Source organism: Mustela lutreola, chromosome 5 (assembly GCF_030435805.1).
Source record: "Mustela lutreola isolate mMusLut2 chromosome 5, mMusLut2.pri, whole genome shotgun sequence".
Classification (NCBI taxonomy): Eukaryota; Metazoa; Chordata; class Mammalia; order Carnivora; family Mustelidae; genus Mustela; species Mustela lutreola.
This window is the reverse complement of record NC_081294.1, coordinates 30962816-30989733: the sequence shown is the minus strand read 5'-3', so window position 1 is coordinate 30989733 and position 26918 is coordinate 30962816. Positions and strand designations below refer to the sequence as shown.

At 36.3% G+C, this 26918-nt stretch overlaps 1 protein-coding gene and 1 long non-coding RNA gene across 6 annotated transcripts in view; one reads left to right on the top strand and one right to left on the bottom strand.

Annotated features, from left to right (window-relative positions):
- The window catches only part of RICTOR (RPTOR independent companion of MTOR complex 2), a 129512-nt gene that overhangs the window by 22579 nt on the left and 80015 nt on the right, over positions 1-26918 (top strand). For all 5 annotated transcript variants that reach the window (XM_059173842.1, XM_059173839.1, XM_059173840.1 and 2 more), the window contains one exon: positions 23447-23544. In XM_059173842.1, the coding sequence (XP_059029825.1) occupies positions 23447-23544 (98 nt within the window). The remainder of the gene's footprint in view (positions 1-23446; positions 23545-26918) is intronic.
- Positions 1-26918, bottom strand: part of LOC131831683 (uncharacterized) — a 77936-nt gene that overhangs the window by 21399 nt on the left and 29619 nt on the right. The window lies entirely within an intron of this gene.

The window sequence follows — 26918 nt, the reverse complement described above, 5'->3', positions numbered from 1 at the left end:
CCCCAGGGTCCTGGGATTGAACCTGCTTCTCTCTCTCCCTCTGCCTACCACTCCTGCTTGTGTTCTCTCTCTGTCAAATAAATAAATAAAATCTTTTAAATAAATTCTGCATATAAGTGAGATCACATACTATTTTTCTTTCTCTTATTTAGCTTAGCATTATACTTTCTAGCTCTATCCATGTTGCAAATGGCAAAAATTCATTTTTTATGGCTGAGTAATATTCCATTATATATACATATATATTCCATTATACACACACACACACACACACACACACACACACCACATCTTCTTCCATTCACTTATTGATGGGTACTTGGGCTGCTTCCATAGTTTGGCTATTGTAAATAATGTTGCAATAAACATAGGGGTGTATGTGTCCCTTTGAATTAGTGTTTTTGCATTTTCTGAGTAAATACCCAATAGTGTGATTACTGGATCATAGGGTAGTACTATATTTAATTTTTTTGAGGAACCGCTGTACTATTTTCCATAGTGGATGCATCAGTTTGCATTCCCACTTACAATGTAAGAGGGTTTCATCTTCACATCCTTTCCACCACTTGTTTTCTTATGTTGCTGATTATATGCATTTTGACAGGTGTGAGATGATACCTCATTGTAGTTTTGATTTGCAGTTCCCTAAGTGATTTTGAGCATCTTTTAAAATGTGTGTGTCTTCAAAGAAATGACTGTTCATGTCTTCTATTTTTATTGGATTATTTGTGTTTTTGGTGTTGAGTTGTATCATTTATTTATTTTGGACACTACCTCATTATTGGATATGCCATTTGCAAATATATTCTCCCATTCAGTATGTTCCTTTCAGCTATATTGATTGTTTCCTTCGCTGTGTAGGAGCACTTTTAAAAAAATATTTATTTTCTGTATATATGTAAAGAGAGAGAATGGGAGAAGGGAGGGACGGAGGGAGAGTCTTAAGCAGACTCCATGCTGAATGCTGAGTCCAATGTGGGGCTTGATCCACAACCCCAGGATCATGATCTGAGCTTACCCAAGAGTCAGATGCTTAACCAGTTGCAACACCCAGACGCCTCTAGAAACATTTTATTTTGATGTAGTCCCAATAGTTTATTTTGCTTTTATTTCCCTTGCCTCAGAAGATATATCTACAAAAATATTGCTATGGCCAGTGTCAGAGATGTTACTGCCTGTGCTCTTTTCAAGGAGTTTTATGATTTCAGGTCTCACATTTAGATCTTTAATCCATTTTTACTTTATTTTAGTATGTGGTGAAAAAAAGTGGTTCATTTTTGTTCTTCACCTGTAGCTCTCTAATTTTCCCAACACATTTGTTGAAGAGACTTATATTCAGCAAGAGGCTACTTTAAATTAAAATTCTCATGTTGGATTTTTTGGACCATGCAAAAGAGTATATACATCTAAGTTCCAAAGCCTTGTACAGTGGCTTCAAAATCTCAGGAAGTCTTTATTAGTTTTGTTTTCAGACTTACCCAGAGGTACTCTTCTTGGCTATCTACATCTGTCTGATGCATGTGCTTCCAATTCACACTTTTTCCTGGGGGCGTAGTCTTTTCTTAAGGTTTGATTTTGTACAAGATGGATTTCTTAATTTCTTTCTTTTTTTTTTTTTAAAAGATTTTATTTATTTGAGAGAGAAGAAGCTCGAGCATGCACACCGTGCATGCACACCAATGGGGGAGGGGCAGAGGGAGCAGATTCCCTCCCTACTAGAGAGCCTAACAAGGGACTCAATCCCAGGACTTTGGATCATGACCTGAGCCAAAGGCAGACGCTTAAATGACTGAGCTACCCATTCACCCTGTACAAGATTGATTTCTTGTCCTGCACTTGTCCAGGGATGAGCCATAGTCTTTAAGTCCTACATTTAAGCTCTAGAGTAGTGTTTCTCAAACGTTAATGTTGTACTGGAGAGCCCCAAGATCACCCCAGGTTTGATAATTTTGAGGGCTCATTATGGCAAAAGATTACAAAGCAAAATCAGCTTAGGGAAAAAGGTACATTTGGTAAAATGGGGGGAAACCAGGTGTAAGCTTCTAGTGTCTTCTTCCTGTGGGGTCATTCCTCTCCAGCAACAGATTGTGAGAACAAGTGAAATATTGTGCAACAGGGATTTTGTTAGAATCTGTCTCCAGGGTTTTTATTGAGGATTTGTCAAGTAGATACCTTTCACCTGGCAGGTAACAAAATTCCACTCTCACAGAAGAAAAGCTGGTATTCAGCATAAACCATATTGTTTGTGTAAATAGTTTAGGCCCAGTTAGCCACTCTGATCAGATAGGGTGGTGGAACCCCTCCCCAGATTTGTTTCTAGATTCCAGCCAAGGGTCAACCTTGTAAGTTAAGTAGACCCTTTTTTTTTCCCCCCCAACTTAAAGATTTTACTTATTTGTTTGAGAAGGAGAGAGAGCATCAGTGATGGAGAGGGGCACAGGGAGAGAGAGAAGCAGACTCTCTGCTGAGCAGAGAGCCCGACGTGGAGCTTGATCCTAGGACCCTGGGATCATTACCTTAGCCAGCGGCAGACGCTTAACTGACTGAGCCACCCAGGCACCCCTTAACCCATTGAGCAGACCTTTTAAAGGAAAAGCAGTTAGGCCTGCTATTAAATTTTTTCTGCCTAAAAGTACAAATGAAGCACCTGAGGATTTTGTTTTAATGAAGAGTCAGATTCAGTAGGTGTAGGAGGGCCCAACATTTGGCATTTCTGATCACATTCAAGTAGTACCCATGTTGGTAGATTTCAGATGTACTTTGGTAGCCAGGTAGTTACTCTGAAAGCTTGAAGTCATTCTTACTATTAAGTGTTTTTTATTCTATAAAGTTTTCTTTCCTTTTTAAGATTTTATTTATTTATTTGACAGAGAGAAATCACAAGTAGATGGAGAGGCAGGCAGAGAGAGAGAGGGGGAGGGAAGCAGGCTCCCTGCCGAGCAGAGAGCCCGATGCGGGACTCGATCCCAGGACCCTGAGATCATGACCTGAGCCGAAGGCAGCGGCTTAACCCACTGAGCCACCCAGGCGCCCCATAAGTGTTTTTTATTCTAAACGACATGTTTTTATTTTGAATAGTGGGAAAATTTTTTTGTTGATGGTTAAATTCTCTGTGTGGACAACCAATAGTTATTTCTGGAGTGATGTAGTTTATTTCTTACTAAACTATCAAACTTGAATAAAGAGATCTAAATTTATACCTCAGTATTTTCATAATTTTGTGTCACTGGGAACATGGAAAAAAAAGACGGTTTCAGTGACTGTTATAGAAAAGAGTACAAGGTCTAGAATGTTGGTAGTATTAATTGTATAATCCTATAGTCTCTTACCCACAACTTGAAAACCCAAGAACTCTGAACATGAAAACTATTTTCATGAATAACTTGACCTGAGAAAACCTAACCTGACCTAAATTCATTTGGCAAAAAAAACCTGACCAGCATTTGTATTATCTCAGTGTGTCTACTCATATCTTTTACCTAAAAAATATTCTTGTGGTTGAATATGCAGTGCTGCCTCAAACCCTTCTGGGTATGGTGCATCTGTGGTAAATACTACATTTTGAAATAAATATATTTGAATTCCTAACCCTATCTGACCCCAGGTTTTCACATGAAGCATCATGGTCCTTTAGTGGAAATATGGAAAATGAATATGTTTCAAAAGTATTATCAAAATGCATAAATAAATATAAAAATATTAGCAATTAGTGGATCATATTCAAACATCCTGTTCATGAAAGATGTAACCTAAGAAATGCATTATAATGGTTTCATTTGTAGTAATTCATAGCTTTTGAAGGTTAATTCAAAGAGAATTTGTAAATATGCTTTTAGATTTTGATTATTGGTGTTAATGCAATTATTTATGCATGACTAAGTGAAATGTGAGGAATAACAAGTAGTAAACTTGTAATTAGAGGATCTGTTTATACTTGTATTACACAACTTAATTGTGCATTACTGTTTTTTTGCCCGATTATGATCATCATTGTTGAATGTTGATAAAAAAGCTTAACTTCTCATTTTTTACTTTGATGCATGGGACTCCAGATTAACCAGTATGTTTCTGTTTTGATAATTTTAGGTGAGTTTTGTCTTATTTGGTGTATAGAAATGATTTCACTTAACCATAAAAACATAAACAATGCTAAATATGGTAATACCTGCAAATCACTGATTCAGAATTTAGTAATATATAAAAACATAATGTTGTAGTAGTGTGGTATAAGAATGCTCAAGAGAATGGCCCAGTTTCATTCTTCTGCATTTGGCTGTCCAAATTTACCCAGCACCATTTATTGAAGAGACTGTCTTTTTTCCATTGGATATTCTTTCCTGATTTGTCAAAGATTGGTTGACCATAGAGTCAGGGGTCCATTTCTGGGGTCTCTATTGTGTTCCATTGATCTATGTGCCTGTTTTTGTGCCATTACCATGCTGTCTTGATTATCACAGCTTTTTAATATAGCTTGAAGTTAGGCATTGTAATGCCTGCAGTTTTAGTTTTCTTTTTCAACAATCCTCTGGCAATTTGGGGTCTTTTCTGGTTCTATACAAATTTTAGGATGGTTTGTTCCAGCTCTGTGAAAAATGTCGATGGTATTTTGATAGGGATTGCACTGAAAGTGTAGATTGCTCTGGGCATCATAGACATTTTCACAATATTTATTCTTCCAATCCATGAACATGGAATGTTTTTCCATCTTTTCTTGTCTTCCTCCATTACTTTTATGAGTATTTTGTAGTTTCTAAAGTATAGATCTTTTATCTCTTTGGTTAGGTTTAGTCCTAGGTATCTTATGATTTCTGGTGCTATTGTAAATGGAATTGATTCCCTAATTTCTCTTTCTTTAGTCACATTTTTTATGTATAGAAACACAACGGATTTCTGTGCATTTATTTTGTATCCTGTCATGGTGCTGAATTGCTGTGTGAGTTCTAGTAGTTTGGGGGTAGAGTCTTTGGGTTTTTCACATAAAGTGTCATGTCATCGAGAGAGTTTGACTTCTTCTTGGCTGTTTGAATGCCTTTTATCTCTTTTCATTGTCTGACTAATGAGGCTAGGACTTCTAGTAGTATGTTGAAAAATAATGGCGAGAGTGGGCATCCGTTTGTGTTCTGACCTTAAGGGAAAAGCTCTTTTTTTTTCCTCACTGAGAATTTTCTTATGCCGTAAACAAAGATAGACTCAAAATGGATGAAAGACCTCAGTGTGAAACAGGAATCCATCAAAGTCCTGGAGGAGAACATAGGCAGTAACCTCTTCAACATTGGCCACATCACTTTCTTTTAAGTCGTGTCTCTAAAGGCTAGGAAACAAAAGCGAAAATGAACTTTTGGGACTTCATCAAGATAAAAAGCGTCTGCACAGCAAAGGAAACAGTCAACAAAGCTAAGAGGCAGCCCATAGATGGGGAGAACATATTTACAAATGACATTATGGATAAAGGGCTGGTATCCAAGATCTATAAAGAACTTCTCAAACTCAACACCCAGAAAACAAATAATCCAGTCAAGAAATGGGCTGAAGACATGAACAGGCACTTATCCAAAGAAGACATACAAATGGCTAACAGACACATGAAAAAATGTTCAACATCACTAAGTCATCAGGGAAATACAAATTAAAACCACAATGAGATACCACTTTACACGGCAAAAATTAACATGACAGGAAACAACAAATATTGACGAGGATTTGGAGAAAGGGGACCCATCTTATACTGTTGGTGGGAATGCAAGATGGTACAGCCACTCTGGAAAACAGTATGGAGGTTCCTCAAAACTTGAACATAAAGCTACCCTAGTACCTAACAGTTGCACGGCTAGGTAAGTGAAAAGAAGGGGCACATGCATCCCAATGTTCATAGCAGCAATGTCCGCAATAGCCAAACTGAAAGGAGCCGAGATGTTCTTCAGCAGAAGAATAGATAAAGAAGATGTGGTTCATATATATAATGGAATATTACTCAGCCATCAGAAAGGATGAATACCAACCATTTGCATTGACAAGGATGGAACTGGAGGGTATTATGCTAAGTGAAATAAGTCAAGCAGAGAAAGATAATTATCATATGGTTTCATTCATATGTGGAGCATAAGAAATAGCGTGGAGGACCACAGGGGAAGGGAGGGAAAACTGAAAACTGAATGGGAAGAAAGAGAGGGAGACAAACCATGAGAGACTCTGGACTCTGGGGACCAAACTGAAGGTTACAGAAGGGAAGGGAGTGGGGAAATGGGGTAACCCAGTGGTGGGTATTAAGGAGGGCATGTGTGGTGATGACCACTGGGTGTTATATACAACTAAAGAACTAATGATGTATTATATGTTGGCTAACAACATAATAATGAAAAAAAATGGTGAGGATGGTAAAGAGAAAAAGAGGAAGAAGTAGTGCTTAAGATAGATACGCTAAGAAGTCTTAGGGATATTTGGTAACAACCTGGATGTAATTTTCTATTTTAGACAGTTACTATTGTCTCAAAAAGGACATTTTGGAAACTTTTTTGTTAAGGATGAATGAGATTATTGGAAATGATGAATTTGAGGTAGACCAAACACAGGAGTGAGCTATGGTGCTTTATTTGAAGATTAAGTCCAGAATTGAGATTTTGAGTCATTGTTCACTTAAAAACTAAAATCGAATTTTTTAGAGTTATGGAGACAATTATAAGAGAAACTTGAGGGCAACAGGTAGAACTTCAGGTCATGTTAGAGGATATGATGAAGCAGGAGGAAGAATACAGACCTTTAAGGGGACAGATGCACAAGGAACAGTGAGAAATAGGAAAGAAGACTAAAGCAGTATAATTACAGACACCAAGGGAGAGAAGGTGGATTTGGCTATCATTGGCCAGTACTATAATGGAAAAGTCAGTGAGTTTGAAAAGTGAGAAAAAGCTCTTGAATTCGACAAGTAGTAAACTTGAAAACAAGTTTATTGGAACAGTGGCCTAGATTGGTCAAGTTTAGGAAATGATGAGGTAAGAATTAATTTGATTTGGTAAAAGAAAGAAGTAATGTCACTTCGAAAATGGAAAGATTTGGTAAAAGAGAGATTTGGTAAAAGAAGTAATGTCACTTCAAAACTGGAAAACAGTGGCAGAAGCATTTTTTTTTTTTTTAAGATTTTATTTATTCATTTGTCAGAAAGCACAAGCAGGGGGAGCAGCAGGGAGAGGGAGAAGCAGACTCCCTGGTGAGCAGGGAGCCCAACAAAGGGCTCGATCCCAGGACCCTGAGATCATGACCTGAGCTGAAGTCTAATGCCCAACCGACTGCACCACCCAGGCACCCTGAAGCTTTTTTTTTTAAAGATAGATAAAAGAGCTAGTGAGGAGAGATAAATGAGAAATAGTGAATAACTAATGGTAGAAATCTTAGAATGAAATAAATTGTAGAACAAGAATACAAATGGGAGATGTTAGATAATAACATTTCTAACCCATGCTAAAGTAAATGTCCTGCTGCCAAAGTGAATTTGTATCCTTTTGTTCCTTTATTAGTTTCAAAGAGGTAAGCCCTTCATTACATTCATAGAAGCCACCTGTCAGACAAGTGATCTGAACTATAAATAGTCCTGTTTCATAGAGAAAAATAGAAACATGAAAGTAGCTGTACAAGCAAAACGTACAACTAACTTCTAAACAATTCTATTAGATTGGGTGTATATCACAGTTATCTCAGCCTTTAGACTCAGCTGTTCTGTTCTTTCACAGGGTTCATTTATATAGTGAATTGTTTCAGAGGCAAACAGGATTTTTCTCATATAATAAAAGTTTCCTAATTAGGGGATTGTATAAATCTAATAATTTTATAGGTGTGTTTGTAAGTATAATAGATTAAGACACAGAAATTTTTGCACAGCATCCAGTGATTATAATCTCTATATAAGGAGTGCCTGGGTGGCTCAGTCAGTTAAGCATCTGCCTTCAACTCAAGTCATGATCCCAGTACGCTGGGATCAAGTCCTACCTCAGGCTCCCTGCTTAGCAGGGAATCTGCTTCTCCCTCTCTCTGCTACTCTCCCCTACCTGTGTTCTCTTTCTCTCTGTCAAATAAATACATCTTTTAAAAAAATCTTTATATAGTAATTGCTTTTAGTTAATTTTACTGTCTTAGAAAATTCTCCCCCCCCCAAAAAAAAACTACTGGATATGGACATAAACAGTATGTTGGAAAGGGAATGCAGAGTAGCAATTATCCAGGCATTGGCTAGGTTGGAGAAAACCAATAGTGATAACATAGAATCTCTAAAGGCAGAAGTGAGAGCCGATCTGGCAAAAGTTAAAAATGCTATTAGTGAGATCCAATCTAATCTAAATACTCTTAACAACCAAGGTTAACCAAGGCAGAAGATAGAATTAGTGATCCACAAGACAAACTGATAGAAAAGAAGGATCAGGAGGAGGCCTGGAACAAACAGAAGCCTTGAAAACAGAATTAGGGAAATAAATGATGCCATGAAACATTCCAGTGTCAGAATTATTGGGATCCCGGAGGGAGTGGAGAAAGAGAGAAGACTAGAAGATACAGTTGAACAAATTCTGGATGAAAATCTCCCCAGTCTGGGGAATGGGACAGTGTTCATGTCCTAGAGGCAGTAGAACACATCAACGAAATTAGAAGCTGGTTCTTTGAAAGAATTAATAAGATCAATAAACTACTGGCCAAACTAATCCAAAAGATCAGAGAGAGGACCCAAATTAATAAAATTATGAATGAAAGGGGAGAGTTGATGACTAACACCAAGGAAATAGAAACAATTATCAGAAATTATTATCAACAGTTACATGTCAATAAGTTAAGCAACCTAGAAGAAATGGATGCATTCCTGGAAACCTATAAACTTCCAAGACTAAAACAGAAAGAAGTTTACAACAGGACCTGATGGATTCCCCGGGGAATTCTACCAAACATTCAAATAGAAATAATACCTATTCTCCCTGAAGCTGTTTTAGAAGAAAACTTTGACTCTTTGTTTGAAGCCAGCATTACCCTGATCCCCAAACCAGGCAAAGACCTCATCTAAAAGGAGAATATCAGACCAATATCCTTGATGAATATGGATGTCAAGATTCTCATCAAGATCCTAGCTAATAGTATCTAACAGAACATTAAAAAGTTATCCACCATGACCTGGTGGGATTATCCCTGGAATGCAAGGGTGGTTCAACATTTGCAAATAAATCAGTGTGAAAGAACAAATCAATAAGAGGAGAGAAAAACCACATGGTCCTCTCAGTTGAAGCAGAAAAAGCATTTGACAAAATACAGCATCCATTCCTGATTAAAACTTTTCATAGTATAGGGATAGAGGAAACATTCCTCAACTTCAAAAAATTTGTCTATGAAAAACCCACAGTGAACGTCGTTCTCAATGGGGAAAAAATGACAGCCTTCCCTTTGAGATGAGGAACACAACAAGGATACTCTTGCCACTGTTGTTCAACATAGTACTAGAAGTCCTAGCAACAGTAATCAGAAAATAGAAAGAAATAAAAGGTATTTAAATAGGCGAACAAGAAATCAAACTCTCTCTTCTCGAATGATGTGACACTTTACATGGAAAACCCAAAAGACTACACCCCCAAACTACTAGAACTCATATAGTAATTCAGTAATGTGGCAGGATACAAAATTAATGCACAGAAATCAGTTGCTTTCTTATACACTAACAATGAAAATATAGAAAAGGAAATTAGAGAATTGATTCCTTTTGCTATAGCACCAAGGACCATAAGATAACTGGGAATAAGCCTAACCAAAGAGGTAAAGGATCTGTACTCGAGGAACTATAGAACACTCATGAAAGAAATTGAAGAAGACACAAAAAGATGGAAAAGCATTCCATGCTCCTGGATCGGAAGAATAAATATTGTTAAAATGTCTATGCTGTCCAGAGCAATCTATACTTTTAATGCCATCCCGATCAAAATTCCACTGGCATTTTTCAAAGTGCTGGAACAAATCCTAAAATTTGTATGGAACCAGAAAAGATCTCAAATTGCTAAGGAAATGTTGAAAAAGAAAAACAAAACAGGGGGCATCACGTTGCCTGATTCCAAGCTTTTTTACTCCAATGCTGTGATCACAGAGGGCGTAGTACGGGCACAGAAACAGACACATGGACCAGTAGAACAGAGTAGAGTCCAGATACGGACCTGCAGCTCTATGCTCAAATAATCTTCGACAAAGCAGGAAAAAAATAACCAATGGGGGAAAAAAAATGTCTCTTCAATAAAAGGTGCTGGGAAAATTGGACACTATGTATAGAAGAAGGAAACTTAACCATTCTTTTACACCATACCCAAAGATAAACTCGAAATGGATAAGACCTCAGTGTGAAGCAGGAAATCTATAAAATCCTAGGGGAGAATATAGGCAATAACCTCCTCAACATCAGTCACAGCAACTTCTTTCAAGACATGTCTCCAAAGGCAAAGGAAACAAAAGCGAAAATGAACTTTTGGGACTTCATCAAGCTCAAAAGCATCTGCACGGCAAAGGAAACAGTCCAACAAAACAAAGAGGCAACCCACAGAATGGAAGAAGACATTCACAAATGACACTGCAGACAAAGGGCTGATATTGAAGATCTATAAAGAACTCCTTAAACTCAACACTCAAAAAACAGATAATCATGTCAAAAAATGGGCAGAAGACATGAACAGATGCTTCTCCAAAAAACACATACAAATGGCTAGCAGACACATGAAAAAATCTTCATCATCATTAGCCATTGGGGAGATTCAAATCAAAACCACATTGAGATACCACCTTACACCAGTTAGAATGGCCAAAATTAACAAGACGGTATTTAACAAGTTGAGAGGAATTGGAGAAAGGGAACCCTTTTACAGGGTTGGTAGGAATGTAAGTTGGTGCATCCACTTTGGAAAACAGTGTGGAGATTCCTTAAGAAATTAAAAATAGAGTTACCCCTTGACCCTGCATTTGCACTACCCCAAAGATACAGATGTAGTGAAAAGAAGGGCCATCTGTACCCCAATGTTCATAGCAGCAATGGCCACAATAGCCAGACTGTGGAAAGAGCCAAGATGCACTTCAACAGATGAATGGATAAAGAAGATATGGTCGCTATATACAAAGGAGTGTTATGCCTTCATCAGAAAGGATGAATATCCAACTTTTTGTATCAGCATGGATGGCACTGGAGGAGATTATGCTGAGTGCAATAAGTCAAGCAGAGAGAGTCGACTATATGGTTTCACTTACTTACGGAGCATAAGGAATAACGTGGAGGACATTAGGAGAAGGCAAGGAAAAGTGAATTGGGGGAAATTGGAAGGGAAGAGGAAGCACAAGAGACTGTGGTCTCTGAGAAACAAACTGAGGGTTTTGGAGGGGAGAGGGGTGGGGGGGTGGGTGAGCCTGCTAGTGGATATTAAGGAGGGAGGGCAGGTATTACATGGAGCACTGGGTATGGTGCATAAACAATGAATCTTGAACACTGAAAAAATAAATTAACAAAAAAGGAAAATGTTCTAGTTGCAGACAGTATTTTTCATATTGGGTTTCTCCCCCCAAAATGACAGTAAAATAAATGTCATGGCAAATAGATCCTTGAATGACAGCCACTTCCGCAAACTGGTTCATGTCTTCTGTGTACTGTATATGCTTGGGTATACTTTGTACTTGTGCACAAAGTAAAAGTGCTTTGTGAATTTGGGTAGAGTTCTCTACCACAGTTGTCCCATAACTGTAGTATAAGCCCAAGTATTCCACTGATCTCTGATTTCATTATGAGAAAGGAAAAGAGATGAATTCTAAGAAAGCAATTCATACTTAGTCTTTCCTATCAAGCTGCTCTTCATTTTTTAACTTAACCCGAATCATCTTTTTACCAGAAAATATTTATAAATTCACAGATCATTTACAATGTAAATAGATAATGTTGGAATGACTAGATTATTAGGTAAGGTAAATAGTTAGGCTTTGGTTCTTTTTCCATCTGTTGCAACATGGTTTGTAGCACTGCTATGAATATAAATACAGTGCTTTGAAGTGTGAGGAAAGGAGCAGAGAAAGATTAGGTTTAGGGGGATACTTTTTTGGTCCTCAGAGTTGTAAAATAAATGCAACATGATCTTCTTTATTTGCTCCTGCTTTATATAATTTGTATATAAATTATATATAATTCAAATTCTATAGCTCTTATTATTATAATTAATCATAAGAGTATTATCTTATAAATTCTTATATTTTACTATTCAGAGGTCTGAAGTGGGGACTCCTTTAGTTACAAATGCTGGATTGTGAAAAGTCAAGTTAAAGTCACAGGTTTCTGTAATGTCTGTAATATACTGAGAGAGAACTGAATATAATATATGTGTATTGCTCAGTGAATTTTCACAGATTGACACACCTGTAAACCCAGCACCTATTTCAAGAAACAGAGTTTGGTATACTCTAAAGTTTTTATGAATTTTTTTCTGAATAGTATGTTCAGTAATTTTTTTCTAAGTGATTACTGTGTTCATTTTTCTAGTTACAAGATGATACAGTGGTGAACTGAAACAGACTTAGAGTGTGAGGAGATAAATATCAATCACATGAATAAATGTAATTATAAACTGCTGTGTATACTAAACATATGTTCTTGGCCCTGTGAAAGGCAGTATAATGAGGTAGACTGTAGAGTGATTTTATACTGGGGAATAAGGGTAGATACTAGAATCAGATTGCTTAGGTTCAAATTCTATTGTCAATTCTGGTATTTATGTGACTTTAGGAAAATAATCTCTCTTACAACTCATTTCTTAAATGAAGATGGTAATAGTAACCTACTTTATATGGTTGGTGTGGACATTAAAAGATTATTTATGCAAAAAATTAGTATAATGTAGATTATATGTATTAGTAATTTATTTTGTCTTCTGGGTGTTGTTTCATATTGTATCATTTTATTTGAAAATGATACAGAAGCATACTTCATAAAGTAGCCTCTTATCTCTTCTAGAGTTCAGATCAAATAATCCAAAGGGATATCAGAATCTAGTTACATAATATTCTGGTAGTCTTTATAGCATGTTTCAAATTTTAGTGTGTTTGGGGGCACCTGAATGGCTCAGTAAGTTAAGTGTCTCACCCATGGTTTTGCTTCAGGTTATGATCTCAGAGTCTTGAGATTGAGCCCTTGAGTTGGGGCTCCCTGCTCAGCATGAAGACTGAAGATTTTTTTCCGTCTGCCCCTCCTCCCACTCATGCATGGAATGCTTGTTCTCTCTCTGTCTCTTTAAAATAAATACCTTAAAAAAATTTTAAGTGTGGATAAGGATCACTGGAGTATCTCCTGTAAATGCACATTACAGTGGGTCCCTTTCTAGCCAAACTTAGCTCTGGAATCAATATTTCTTAGGAACACAAGTTTCAAACACAAGTCTCTTGCATTTAAAAAAAAAAAATATATATATATATATACATATAAAAGATTTTATTTTTATTTATTTGACAGACACATAGGGAACACAAATAGGGTGAGTGGGAGAGGGGGAAGCAGGCTTCCCGCTGAGCGGGGAGCCTGATATGGGACTTGATCCCAGGATCACGACCTGAACTGACAGCAGACACTTAACGACTGAGCCACCCTGGTACCTCTTAAAGTCTCTTTCGTACGTAGGCCAAATACTCAGTTATTTTGTCCCATCATTTTAACGTATAACAGTATGACATGTTTTTTGCTGTTAGTTTTTGGTAACATATTCTTATTACTACAAATGGTTAAAAAAAAAAAAAAATCCCTAAATCTGTACTTGGCTCTAGGATTCTGTATTAGTAAATAGTATCATACGTCAGGTTAGCCAGTTGAGAAACCTGGATTTATCTTTGATTCCTCCCTCTACCTTTCCTCTAATCCTATACTTTCTTATTGCCTCTGATTCATTACTAATGGTTTCTTGCACGGAAGATTTTTTTTTTTTTTTTTTAGTTTTATTTATTTATTTGACAGAGATAACAAGCAGGCAGAGAGGCAGGCAGAGAGAGAGAGGAGGAAGCAGGCTCCCTGCCCAGCAGAGAGCCCGATGTGGGGCTAGATCCCAGGACCCTGAGATCATGACCTGAGCCAAAGGCGGAGGCTTTATAACCCACTGAGCCACCCAGGAGCCCCTTGCGTGGAAGATTTTGTAACATCTATTTATACCTGCCTTTGTCCTCCCAACAGTCTGTTTTCCAAAGTTGTCTTTCTAAAACACAGCTGATTATGCTATCTACTTGCCTAAGTGTTTTCCCTAGTAATTACCCTTTGCTCAAAGATAACCGGAGTTTCTTAGTATATAAGACCATTGTAATGCATCTTCCTTTTCCTTTATTCTTCCTGATCACCTTGTTTCTGGGAATATATAATTTCTTGCTGTTCCTTGAGGAAAATAGCATTTTTTTTCATGTGCCTTTGTTCACATACTATTCTTTTCTATCTTATGTCTCCCCTTTTCAGTCTTTCTTTCAGTGGGTATTTATTGAGAAGCCACCATGTGCCTGGTATTGTATCAGAGGCCAGGGTTGCATGTATGAAAAAGATAGGTTTCCTGTTCTCACTTGTCTTAATGTCTAGTGAAGTCTCTCAGGCACCCTTTTTTTTTTTTTTTTTTTTTTGTTCCCATAATATTTATTGCCAACCTCTCTGTCATATATTATTAAGTGATTATGTGCTTCTCTTTTCTCATTTAATTTTGATCTCCAGGGCTGAGACCATATCTTACGTTTATTAATATTTCTCACCTAGCATTTGGCACAGTACATGGCATAGAGTGATCACTGAAGTGTATTTGAATAAAAGTTAGAAATCTAAATCCAGAGCTATTTCCAGGATAAGTCAGAACTGCCCTTTATAGAATACATTTATATTTTTAATTATGTAAGTAGTAAAATGGCTGTGTTCAGTCTAGTGGGGAAACCTGTGTTTTGACTATATTATTCCCATTATATAATCTTAATGTTACATTTTTTTTTTCTTTAGGAACTTTGGGAAGAATATTCTGTCATTTAAATGTTAAATTTAAAAATATTTTAAATATTTTAGGTTATTTTTTTAATTAAAAAAATTTTTTTAGGGAATGTGAGCAGGGGAGGGGAAGAGTGGAAGGAAGAGAGAGAGAGAGAGAGGGAATGAATGTTGAGCAGGATTCACACACAGCACAGAGTCCGACTTGGGACTTGATCTCATGACCTGACTTGAGTCAAATGAAGAGTGGGTGCTTAAGCGACTAAGCCACCCAAGGTGCCCCAGGTTTGTTTTTGTTTTTGTTTTTGTTTTTAAGATTTTTTATTTATTTATTTGACAGACAGAGATCGCAAGTAGTCAGAGAGGCAGGCAGAGAGAGGGGAGGAAGCAGGCTCTCCACGGAGCAGAGAGCCTGACGCAGGGCTCGATCCCAGGGCCCTGGGACCATGACCTGAGCAGAAGGCAGAGGCTTTAACCCACTGAGCCACCCAGGCGCCCCAGTGCCCCAGTTTTTTAAGGATTTATTCAAAATTACGATTTGAAATAAAGATTACAGAATATATAAGTCTAATTATTAAGATTATATATTCCTATATCTTTTAATTTAAAAATATTTAAATTCAATTTAATATATACTGTATTATTAGTTTCAGAGGTATGCATACATCTTTTATTTTTTTTTAAATTTTTTTTTTCTAAGATTTTATTTATTTATTTGAGAGAGAGACAGTGAGAGAGAACATGAGCAAGGAGAAGGTCCGAGAGAGAAGCAGACTCCCCGTGGAGCAGGGAGCCCGATGCGGGACTCGATCCCGGGACTCCGGGATCATGACCTGAGCCGAAGGCAGTCGTCCAACCAACTGAGCCACCCAGGCGTCCCTGCATACATCTTTTAATAGAGGTTCTGTTCAGATGAGTCATTTACCTATTTGCAGCTGACTCTTATGTTTCATGTTCTGTACCTTGATCTTGGCCTGTATCTTACAGTTATAATATATTATGACATGCTTGTAATAAGCCAATTAAAGATGCAATTTTTGTTCGTACCATTGTAAACCAATCACATTAGTGAACTGGTAGATGTCACTTACTTAATTTATCCAATCAGTTACAAAATGATAATCTTCAACTAGGATCCCCCTCCTGTATTGGTATATAAATCTTTTCCTCTTGAAATCATTCAAAATCAGCACTTCTTTGGAATTATAGAAAGGAAGATGTATTTTTGAATGAATAGAGAAAAGGTAGCTTTTCTCTGAGGTAACTTTGACATCCAAAATTGAAGTGGAAGGAAAGAGATCTGAACCTTTGGGTCATTGGAAAGACAGTCTTAAAATGTTACAGATCAGCAAAAGTCACTTCACTTTTTCCTGCCATCGGTATTATGCAAGTAGGACATGGGAACAAGAACCCAGCAAAACTATTCTCTTCTGTCTCTGGGAAAAAGAAATAGAATGCAGGCCTAGTTGTAAGAAAATCTTTTTCTTTTCTTTTTTTTTTTCCTTTTTTTTTTTTTTTTTAACAATTTACTTATTTATTAGAGAGAAAGTATTTGCCCAAGCAGGTGGAGGGGCAGAGGGAGAGAGAATTTCAAGCAGATTCCCCACTGAGCAGGGTGCCCAACATGGGGCTTGATCTCAAGACTCTGAGATCATGAGCTGAAACCAAGAGTCAGATGCTTAACTGACCAAGCCCCCAGGTGCCCCATGTTTAAGAAAATCTTATTAACAATAGTTGAAGTTTAATTATACTTACAGTAATACCATTTATAATACAATGTGGGATACTTTGCAGAGTGAAAGGAGGTGGTATTAGTAATTATAGTGAAACAACAGATGTAAATTTGAAGCCAGGCAGATGAGATACATTGTCATAACTGCTGCAGTAGTGGTATGAAGGATATGTCATGGGAACATAAAGAGGGGGGCTTGTAGGTTAGGAAAAACCTTTCTACATCTGAGCCAGACCCCAAGAATGACAAGGATTTTTCCCAAGTTGGCTAGATAGAGGGCAGGCCAGGCTAAAGAAACCTAGTGTCTGTCATCTTGCTGACCATGTAGCCCTGCCTGTTACCAAATCATTCCCTCTCAAGAGGTGCTTCATGTCCATTATTCTTCTAAAACAGCCCTATGAAAACTTGCAGTTTTTAGTATGATAAACCTAACATTTAAGAAGATTATAATTAAACTGATTTGCTGGCAGTAGTATCAGATTTTCCTTGCACATCTCTACTACAGTATTTATATTTAAAATATGTCAATGATTAAAAGAAGATGATTACCTGCTATAGAGAGGAAACATGAATATTTTCAGTATGTGAGGAAAGATAATACTTGTTTTGCATTCCATGTGGTTACACCAGAGCAAGTGGGTGAAAGTTAGAAAGGAGCATATTTTGTCATTGGTATAAGAAAAGGTATCCTACCATGCGATCCAAAGGTTGAAACAGGCTCTCCTTCAAGTTCTGAGTTCCTCTGCATTAGAGGTAAAAGGAAGGTCCTTTTCCCAGGGTGCAATCAATGGGATATATCATTTCCCTACTGAATTATATCTCTCTGATATTAATAATTGTTAGAGAATTTCAGGTAATGTTAAAGCTTGAAGCAGTTCTTCCTCAACATTTGGATCTGTGGATAAAGGTGGGAAGATATATTCCTGATATGTTTGCTAGTAGAGGGGGACAGATTTGCTGCTGGCTTTTGCAAAGGTAATACCAACTATAGTAATTCCCATATGCTTTTAATCATTTATGTCTATCTAATAGATAGTATCTAATAGATGATATTAAAGATATCAGTAAGTCATGTCAGATTTATGTAATCATATTTAATTTTGTTACATCAAGTTTTTAATGCACCCTACTTTACTAGCTTTATTAGCATTTTTTCGCATATATTCACAAGTAAATCACAGAAATTATTGGTCAGCTCTGCTCCCAGTTGTAATTTCTCTTTGAAATTTTCACAAAGGTAGATGAGATAACAGTTTCTTCTTTAAAAATGAGTAAATCTGGGGCGCCTGGGTGGCTCAGTGGGTTAAAGCCTCTGCCTTTGGCTCAGGTCATGATCCCAGGGTCCTGGGATCGAGCCCCACATCGGGCTCTCTGCTCAGCAGGGAGCCTGCTTCCTCCTCTCTCTCTGCCTGCTTGTGATCTCTGCCTGTCAAATAAATAAATAAAATCTTTTAAAAAAAAATGAGCAAATCTTGGGGCACCTGGGTGGCTCAGTCAGTTAAGCATCTGCCTTCGGCTCAGGTCATGATCCCAGGGTCCTGGGATCAAGCCCTGCACATCAGGCTCCTTGCTAAGTAGGGAACCTGCTTCTCCCTTTCCCTCTGCCTGCTGCTCTGCTGTTTGTGCTGTCAAATAAATAAATAAAATCTTTTTTAAAAAATGAGTAAACCTTAAAAAAATTTAAAAATGAGCAAATCTTGGATCATAAAATAATGTTCTAAAACATGAAACAAAAATTCATTAAACACATTAATAGGGATGCCTGGGTGGCTCAGTTGGTTAACTGCCTGCCTTTCAGCTCAGATCATAGGATTGAGTTCTGCATCAGGCTCCTTGCTCATCAGAGAGCCTGCTTCTCCTTCTGCCTGTGGCTCCCCCGCTCATACTCTGTTTCTCTCTCTCTCTCCTCCCTCTGACAAAATCTTAAAACAAAAACAAAAACAAAACAAAAACAAAAAACCCTCACATTAACATGGATATTAAGCATTTGCTTGGACTAAACACATAATTTTCACGATTCATAAAAATTGTATTTACTAAAAAATAACTTTTAACTATAGTTGCTACCATTTATTGGGTATTTGTTATGGTTAAGGCACTGTGCTAAGCACCTCAGATCTTTTAACAGTGCTTTCAAAGTAAGTAGTATTTTCACTATAGATAGGAGAAAGTGGATGCCCATGGGATTGACTTAGGGCTGTGTGGGTTTTTTGTAGATGAATAAACTAGATTTGAATCCAGTTCTTTTTCATTTCATAGTTCTTTACAGTACTCCCAAATAGCTGTATGCCAGTAGTTTTTGGTCATTAATCTACTACATGTACTTGAACCTAAATTTATTTAAAAATCAATTTTATGTTTTGTATTCATTAACAGATAAAAATACTTCTATAAAGTTTATTGCAGCATGTTACAAAGAAGTAAATATTAAAGACATTTAAAATAAATGCATGTTTATTCACACAAATATGGCATACACTATGTATCTGTGTGTATATGTGTGCATGTGTGCCTATATGGAGACTTGAGCTGGAGGGGAATGGGTGTATATGTATGTGTCTGTACATACATAGATCTAGATAAAAGGTTTGTCTACTGTAGATTTCTCTTGGTGTTTTTCTGCATGCATGTGTATGTATATGCATATGTGTTTATATAATATTAAATTGCTAGATATTTAGAGTTGGCTGTTTATTTCATTACCCTCAGAGAGATTCATCGGGAATACTCAGGACTCACAAGTTACATAATAAGAGGAAAAGAGCAACTGTAATTCTACTACTTCTTTTGTGTTTTGCTTCCTTGCTTTTGAATGGTTTGCCATCATAGCCAGCTAGCCGAAATTTTTCTTCCCCTAGGCATCTGTGGGTTTCCTAAACATCAAGGCTTCTGGGAATATCCTGACTGTCTCGTTGTGCTTTATACTTTCTCACATAGCACTGTTCTCAGTAGATAGTTTTGGAGATACTAGGTTGGAAACATTAAGTGAGAGTAGGAAGAAATAAAAAGAGGTAAACTTTTTCCTGAATTTCTTTTTGCTGCTTCCCATCTTACCAACCCCAGTAAAAACCACATTGAGCTCAGTTTCCCCACTACTCATCCAAGTGTAAGTTCTAACTAGTACAGGAGTTGACAGACTATAGAGCCAAACTATGTGAGCCAAGTCCGCTTTATTGAAATAAAGCCACGTTCATTCATTTATGTATTTTCTACAGTTGCTTTCTTGGTAAAACAGCAGAGTGTAGTAGTTAAAATAGAGACTTTATGTCCTTCAAAGTTTAAAATACTTACTCTCTGGATCTTTACAGAAAAAGTTTGCAGACTCCTGATGTAGCAAGTAAGGAAGAAACCAGGGATTTCTCGTTTCTTTTCCAGGAACTTTAACCTGTTATTTCCATGGGAACATTGTAGAACATGACCATTACATAGTATTTCATCTAAACTGGCTCTCATATTATTTTGAGTTGGTCTAGGAAGTAGCTTCTGGAAGGAAGCAGCTTGTTTTTTTTAGCAAATATGTTATGAAGAAACTTTGAAAGTTGTCCTTAGTTGGGGATTCCTGGGAATTAAGTAAAAGAGAAAGGAGGTGAGGAGGGGAAAGAAGGGGAAAGGCTAGTTCATTTTGATTTAGATTGGCAACTGTAACACCTGCATTATTAGTGTTCGGTTCATTTTGTATTATTATTCATGAGGCAAACGTTTGATCCAGTGTTGATTTCTCACCACCTGTCAATTTTCAGTTTGTGTGCAGGGAGATTTTTTTGTTGCTGTTGTCAGTTTTCTTCTACTTGTATGTGGGGTCTATTAAAGAAGGATGTCTCCTGCTCACTGGTGTATTTCCACTACCTAAAATAGTACTTACCTATAATAGATGTTTAAATGTTATTTGTTGAGTGAATGAACTCAGATACAAGATTTTATTTTTGTAGCAAGATTGTGGTTTTTCAAAAATGTCTATAATCAGTTTGTACCTGGATAATACGCAGTATTAGAAATCCACAAACCTTTGTGAAGAATAAATATTTCCAGACTAATGATTTTAACTGTTGGTCCTATCAGAACATTACATAATAGTAACTGTATGATCATTTCAGTGAAGCTTTGGCGCCTGAAAACCTAATTATAAGTTGATATGAACTGGTTAGGTTATATGTTTCCATTAGGTGAATTTCTCAACTGGTTTTAGTGATCTTAACTCTTATTTTGCAAATGCTATAGGTTCTGAATTACCTTGAAGGCTGTTATAAAATTAATATAAAGTTCTGAAATACAGTTAAACCATTTTGACACCATTGGTTTACTTAATATTTTCTTCTTCAGTCTCTTCAGATACCATTTATAATAGTGAAAAGGTATTACTAAATAATAACATTGATTTAACCTCGCAGTTCTTTTTGGTGTAATCTGATTCTACCCAGTGATGAGCTGCTTTCATTCCACTTTTAAGATAACCTCAGAGTCACTAATTATAAAGACATATACTGAGCCATTTAAAATTAGATTGAGTTACATTGGGATTTAAAAAATCCAGAATTTGTGGGAGATGCTGTGAATGATCTCAGTGTATAGCAATTTTAAAGTATTTGGAAATAGCTGGGGTATGTAGTGTGCTTAGTGGTTTGGCACTAACCAATTTGTGGTTGTCATGGCTAACACCCAGTAAAACAGAATGGAGGAAAATAGGCAGATGCAAGCTAAATGTAAAATAGGACAATGCAGTTTCATTTGCTGAGGAAAACAGTAATTCAAAACAAATAGTTCTTTGATTTTGTGTTAACAGATAAAATTCTCAAAGTCATAATGGCTCTTAGATTAAAATATCAGCCATGTGATGATACTTTTTTTGTTCTTTAGCTTGTGCTTTTGTTTTGTTTAAACAAATGGATGCTGAATACATGAAAAGGAAAATAGCTTGCAGCAACCTGAGGAAATTGATGCTCTATTCCAGGGGAGTTGGTGGGCTGCTGACCACAGGGCCATATCTGGCTGTTACCCATTTTTGTAGAGCAAGTGAGCTAAGATTGTTTTTTTATGTTTTTGAAGCTTTTTTTTTCCCCTAGTATTTTGAAAGATGTTGCTCTACTTTCTTTTCATTTGCCTTGTTTCTCATGAGAAGTCTCCCGTCAACCTTTTCTTTGCCCTCTCCACATAACTTGTCTTTTTTAGTATGGTTCCTTTTAAGGTTTTCTCTGCCAGTGGTTTTGAGTAACATGATTATGATGTGCTTTGGTCTAGTTTTCTTCATGTTTCTGTACTTAGGATTGGTTGAACTTCCAGGGTTTATTGGGTTATTTTCATCAAATTTGGAAAATTTTTATCCATTATTTCTTCAAATAATTTTTTTTATCCTCCATTTCTTTCCTTTGAGGATTCTAGTTATACATTGTCATTGTGTTGGGCTACTTGAAGTCCTTCAGTTCATTGATGTTCTTTTCATTTATTTCTTTTTTCTTTCTGTATTACATTTTGGATAATTTAAATTGCTTTGTCTTCAAGTTCACAGTTCTTACTTTCTATAAAAGTAATTATGCATTTATTCCCATCTGGTATATTTTCATTTAGACCTAGTTTTCATCTCTAGGAATTCAATTTGGATGATTTGTATACCTTTTATGCCTCTCCCAAAGTTTTTGCACGTACTGGCTTTTAATGTTCTTATCTGTTAATTCTAACATCTTTATTAGTTCTGGGTCATTTTGGTTGATTAATTTTTCTGCTTTTTATAAGTCTGTTTTCCTGCTTCTTTGCATATCTGATAAATTTCAACTGGCTGTTAAACATTGTAATTTTTGCCTTGTTAGGTGCTTCATATTTTTTTTTATTTCGTATAAATTTTGACTATTGGTCTGAGACACAGTTTAGTTACTTGGGATTACTTTAATTCTTTCAAGTTTTGCTTTGAAGATTTGTTAGGTGGGATAAAAGAAGTGTTTAGTCTTACTCTGACTCTAACCAATGCACATGAATTGTGCAGATTTTCAGTCTGGCTCTTAGGAACAGGCAGTGCCCCCTGTCCTGTGTGAACAGAGGGTACTTTCCTTTTTACTTCTTTCAAGTAGTTAATTTCCTCACACACATGGACTAGTCATTACTGTACAGACTACCAGAGGGATCCCTTTGCAGATCTTCAGCATTCTTTCTCTTTTCTAATTCTTCTTGGTTTTCTTGGACTCTGAGTTCTGTCTTTCAATCGTGGACTGTTTGCCTGGATTTTTACCTGTTGGTACCAACACCTGGAAACTTTCTTAAGACAGTTAGCTGGGGGCAGTTCTAGGGTACAGTTGTGTGTTTCTCACCTCTCAGGGATCACTGTTCTTTACTGAGGTCCTGTGTTTTGAGAACAGTGGTTTCATATATTTTGGGAACAATGGTTTTGTTTTGAGAACAATGGTTTCATATATTTTGTCCTGTTTTTTGATTGATTCAAATATTTTGGACAGTATTTTTGGTGCCTTTTGTATATTGTAGCCAGAACTAATAGTTGGAATGTTGAATTTTAAGGTTTAGTAGTTAAATAATTCCAGGTGATGAGACATGAGTTGGACCATAGGTATGAGTGGAGCAGAGGTGTGAACATCATTCACATGGACTTTGAAGTCACCTAAGTAGATGGATTTGAGATAGAGAATAAGATTTTAAACCAAGACCAAAATTGTGGAGCTTAAATAACTGCATGTTTTATGTGTTTGGTTAGGAAAGTACTCTTCTAAAATTATGTTAATTTGTCTTGTCTTTTCTTCTAGAACCTTCTGACAACTTAAGGGAGATTCTCCAAAATGTGGCCAAATTGCAAGGAGTATCAAATATGAGAAAACTAGGACATCTGAATAACTTTACTAAGGTAAGTAAGTAACTCATCTAAAATTTGTTATTCCTTATTATACTTACCTCAGATGCTTTTTAACTATCATTAACAAGAAATTAACAAGAAATTCTTGAGTAGTCACCTAATATATTAGTGCTTTCCTCTGCTGATTTTCATGGATTTTGTCATGTGTTATTAATTTCAGTGTATTTGAATAATGGAAGTGTGTGCTTGTTGCAGGAAATTTGGTAGGTTCAGAAAGTAAAGAAAAAAAGGTCACTAAGAAGTCTATTATTGGGTCTTCACTGTTTTTCACATGATATATTACTTTTACCTTTTTAATACTCATTTTTATGTGATAATATATGATAAATGTTGATACATAAGTGCGTGTGTGTTTTGCATTTCATAGGCATAACCATTATTCTCAGAGAAATATTAAAACTTCCTCTCTGTTATCCCTAATACTCTAATTCTAATTTTGATAAGAGCCCAGGATAAATGAAGAGCCCTTGTCCCAAACAAATATTGACTTAATCTTTATTAGAAACCAAGAATTTTTGACTTTGATCGATGGATTGATATGTTTTTGATCTTGGTAATGCTGGACAGCCAACTCTTGGAAACACTAAAAATGCCTGTTATTTGAGATGATGCCATAAATAGGAAACAGAATGGTTCCTTTGGGAAAATTTTTTTTCTTTTTTAATTTCCTCTATATACATTGTTCTGCTGCATTTAAATTTGGGATTAATTATATGTTTAACACCTTAAAAGTGTGACCCATAGACCAGCAGCATTGCTGTCACCTTGGCGCTTGTTTGAAATGTACTATGCTGGCCCTACCCCAGACCTACTGTATCAGAATCTACATTTTAATTAAGATTCTCAGGTGAATTTGTATGTACATTAAAGTTTGAGTGGCACTTTTTTAATCCTTCCAAAATGTTTAATTCTTTGCTAACTAAAAATTAAACTATGGCTTTGAGTTTGTTTTACTTCACTGAACTAAAAGGAGATGAGAATATAGTCACTATGCAACAAAACCATTTTTTCAATATGGTGACAAACAGTAAATATAAAATAGATTGGTATTTTTTTTTCCATAGTTGAAGAATGTGTTTTTTTTTTCTTTAGTGAAGTTTTGGAATATTCTGGCATCTATGAGGGACAAGAAAACGATATTTTAAATGACCTGAAAAAACATTGAATTAGGTGCTTGAGAAAGAGTTTTCAAAAATATCCCTAGTTATATTGGCATTTTTTAATGAATGTAATGAAAATCTTCCAAGTGCATGTTTCAGTGTGCTTGTCAGATAATGTCAAGTCTTTGAGACCCAGAATTCGTTCATGATTGTAAATTGTATATCCTCATTTTACTCCCTTCTATTAAATTTTCCAATTTTACATGACTATTCTTTACTCAACTCTATTATCACTTGCCTAGATTTAACCATTAAAAACAACTTAATACAGATTTATGTCCTGTTTGAACTCATGGTTCCTGTCATAATCAGGTTGATATCTAGATATGTAGTTCCACATCTTTTGCCAGCTAGGATTCTGAAAGTTGGGGATGGATGTAAGGATGACTGATTTTTTTTAAATATTACTGTGGCACTAGTATGGATCCTAAAGCAATATTAAAATTCTAAAGCAGCACCTTCCAGTAGAAATGTAATGTGAACTGCAAATATAATTTAAAATTTTCTAATACCACATTAAAAAAGGAAAAGGAAGCATGTGAAATTATTTTTAATAAAACTGCTTTCTTTAATCCAGTATATTACAATTATCATTTGATGTGATTTGTATAAAATATTAATGAAATATTTAACATTTTTATACTAAATCTTTGAAATCAAGTGTGTATATTATGCTTATAGTGCATATCAATTCAGAATAGCCACATTAACAGTGCTCATAGCACCCTGTGGCTAGTAGATACCAACCATAATGGACAATACATACATAGAGACTTTGGAATAGAAGTAGTTTAAACATTTATTTCTATGAATCTGTTGGATACTTTTCTTTTTCCCTTCTATATTCTCCGTTTATTTCTGTCTCCATCCCTGCTTCTTTTGGGTTAAGGGTCGGGTGCTCTCTTTTCCCTTTTCCATTTTCCTTGTTCCTCTGTCTTTGTTTGAATTTTTCCCACAGTATTTCACTAAGTTGTTTACTTGGTCTTTCCTTGATTTGTGTTCTCCTAGTCTTTCTCCCTCTTCTCCTTCCCTTCACTCTCTCCTTCTCTGCTATTTCTTTCTCCCTTCTTCTTCATCTCCTCTCTCTTCACCTTTCTCTAACCTCTTCCCTTTCTCTCCTTCCTTATTTCTCCCTCCTTTCTCTCTTCCCCCTCTCCTCCTCTTCCCCCATTGTAGTCCTGTAGAGTACAGAATGATTTATCTCCTTAATAAAGGCCCTGGGCTTTGGGGCTTTTTGTATTCTTGTTTTTTTATTTTGCTTTATCCTCTCACTGTAATTTTCACATTTCCCTCTGGCCCTCATACCAGCTTAGAGCAGCTCTTTTATTTGCTATTATAAATTATTTATGGATTTAAAAACCAGAAAACCAGATTTACTAGGATTTGTCTACATTATACGGGACTAAACCTTGACTCAGGGTCTGAGGGGCGCTCTCATTAGTGAAGTCCACGAACACTGCACTTGATAAAATCAGTTTGGCTGCCTGGTGATAACAATGGGAAAAGCATGGGCTTTAGATCAAGAAGATGGAGACTTACAGTCCAGCTCTGACCATAACTAGCAAGGCAGTCTTGGGCAGATTTCTTTACTCAGGTAATCTTGATGCTGTTAAAAGGCAAGGTCATTATAGTACCTGGTATATAGTAGGTACTTCATAACAGATAACATAGCATCTTTTAACCTGGGATTTGTTTTTGTTTGCTTTAATTTTTTTGCCATTTTCCTGGGGTTTTTTTTTTGGCTGATTCTAAGGACATGAATCTGCTTAATAGTTCAAGTTGCAGAATAGTAAGCTGTTACTATAACAGGGTTTTTCAACCTCAGTAATTCTGCCATAATGGACTAGATAATTATTTGTCTTAGGAAGCTGTCTTCTCATTTGTAGTATATTTTATAGCATCCCTGCTTCTACCCCCAGATGCCAGTAGCATACCTCCACCAGTTGTGATAAGCAAAAATGTCTCCAGACATTGCCAGATGTTTCCTGGAGGCAGAATTGCCCCTGGGTAAGAACCATTCCTGTAAATAAGTGTCAGTAGATTTTATTATAAAATTTCTTCAGATACCAGTGCAAAATAAATGCTTAGCAAATTTAATCATAATATAATGTATCTTTGAATTCCATTTTGATGGAGAGCTAGGTTCATAAACATTTACATAGCTGGTATTTCATGTTCTTACAGAGTAAAATTAGAAAGTCTCAG